General features: G+C 61.4%; 1 protein-coding gene across 1 annotated transcript in view; it reads right to left on the reverse strand.

The window, feature by feature from the left end:
* Nucleotides 1-1,302, reverse strand: part of LOC104121740 (heterogeneous nuclear ribonucleoprotein A1-like) — a 6,740-nt gene that overhangs the window by 1,920 nt on the left and 3,518 nt on the right. The window contains exons 2-5 of the mRNA XM_035889421.1: nt 1,007-1,251; nt 582-728; nt 222-432; nt 6-125 (exon numbers count right to left, since the gene is read on the reverse strand). Of these exons, the coding sequence (XP_035745314.1) occupies nt 6-125; nt 222-432; nt 582-728; nt 1,007-1,251 (723 nt within the window). The remainder of the gene's footprint in view (nt 1-5; nt 126-221; nt 433-581; nt 729-1,006; nt 1,252-1,302) is intronic.

The raw sequence follows: 1,302 nt of genomic DNA on the forward strand, positions 1-1,302 counted from the left end.
GGGGGGAGGTGGGGGCCGAGCCGTGTGCTCACCTCTCTGGCTGGCTGAGGCGCTGGCCATCTCCTGCTTCGAGAGGGCTTTCCTCACCTCGCAGTTGTGCCCGTTCACAGTGTGGTATTTCTGAACTGCAGGGAGAAACAGGAGGGGGGGAGATTTAGGGAAGGAGGGGGGACAAAGCCAGGTGCCCCTCCACACACACTTTCGGCGCACACCGGACTTACTGACTATCTTGTCGACAGAGTCGTGGTCGTCGAAGGTGACGAAGGCAAAGCCCCTCTTCTTGCCGCTCCCGCGGTCTGTCATGATCTCGATGACTTCGATTTTGCCATATTGGCCAAAATAGTCTCTCAAATGATGCTCCTCCGTGTCCTCCTTGATGCCGCCCACAAAGATCTTCTTGACTGTGAGGTGGGCTCCGGGCCGCTGGGAGTCCTGCGGGGATATCAACGGCGTGGGTTTGGGGTCAGGGAAGCCCCCTGTATCAGCCCCCAAAGCAGCCCTGGGCTCTGCCAGCCCTATCCAGCGGGGTCTGAGCAACCCCCCAACTCCGAGCTCCCGGGGATGGGCACAGCTCCCCGTACCTCTCTGGATACGGCCCTCTTTGGTTCAACGACTCTGCCGTCCACTTTGTGCGGCCGGGCGTTCATGGCGGCGTCGACCTCTTCCACTGAGGAGTACGTGACAAAGCCAAAGCCTCGTGAGCGTTTGGTGTTTGGGTCCCTCATCACCTGGGAGGACAGAAACACATCAGGGCACGGTGCAAAGCCCCCCCCAAAAGGCAGCTGACCCCCTTCATGGGGATGTGGCTCCTTTCTCTCAGCTTCTCTACCTCTCGCTCCTGCCCTTGCAGGCGCAGAGCGACTGTTCTCCTCGTTACATCTCAAACCCTGTCAGCGCTGGGTCACCCGGGGCTGACGCTTGTCACCCACCCCCCCATGGATGTGCTGTGAGCAGAGAGGAGCCCAGAGACGAGGTGGGGTCATGGTAGGGGTTTGGGGGGCCTTACCACGCAGTCGGTCAGGGTGCCCCATTGCTCGAAGTGGCTGCGGAGGCTCTCGTCTGTGGTTTCAAAGCTGAGGCCGCCAATGAAGAGCTTGCGGAGCTGCTCAGGCTCCTTCGGAGACTGTGGGCAAGCGGTGACAAGGGGGTGAGAGGGGCTGGACACCCTTGCCTCCCAGCTACAGATATGCTCTGCCACCCCCAAACCTCCTATGTGGGACTCCCCCACATTCTCCCAGCGCCAGGGAGGCCCTGTCACCCCAAAAAGCCCCCCCTGGGAAAGGCTCCCCCCCCCACAGCTCC

Source organism: Egretta garzetta, unplaced genomic scaffold (genome assembly GCF_000687185.1).
Source record: "Egretta garzetta isolate BGI_Z169 unplaced genomic scaffold, ASM68718v1 scaffold1352, whole genome shotgun sequence".
NCBI classification, from domain to species: Eukaryota; Metazoa; Chordata; class Aves; order Pelecaniformes; family Ardeidae; genus Egretta; species Egretta garzetta.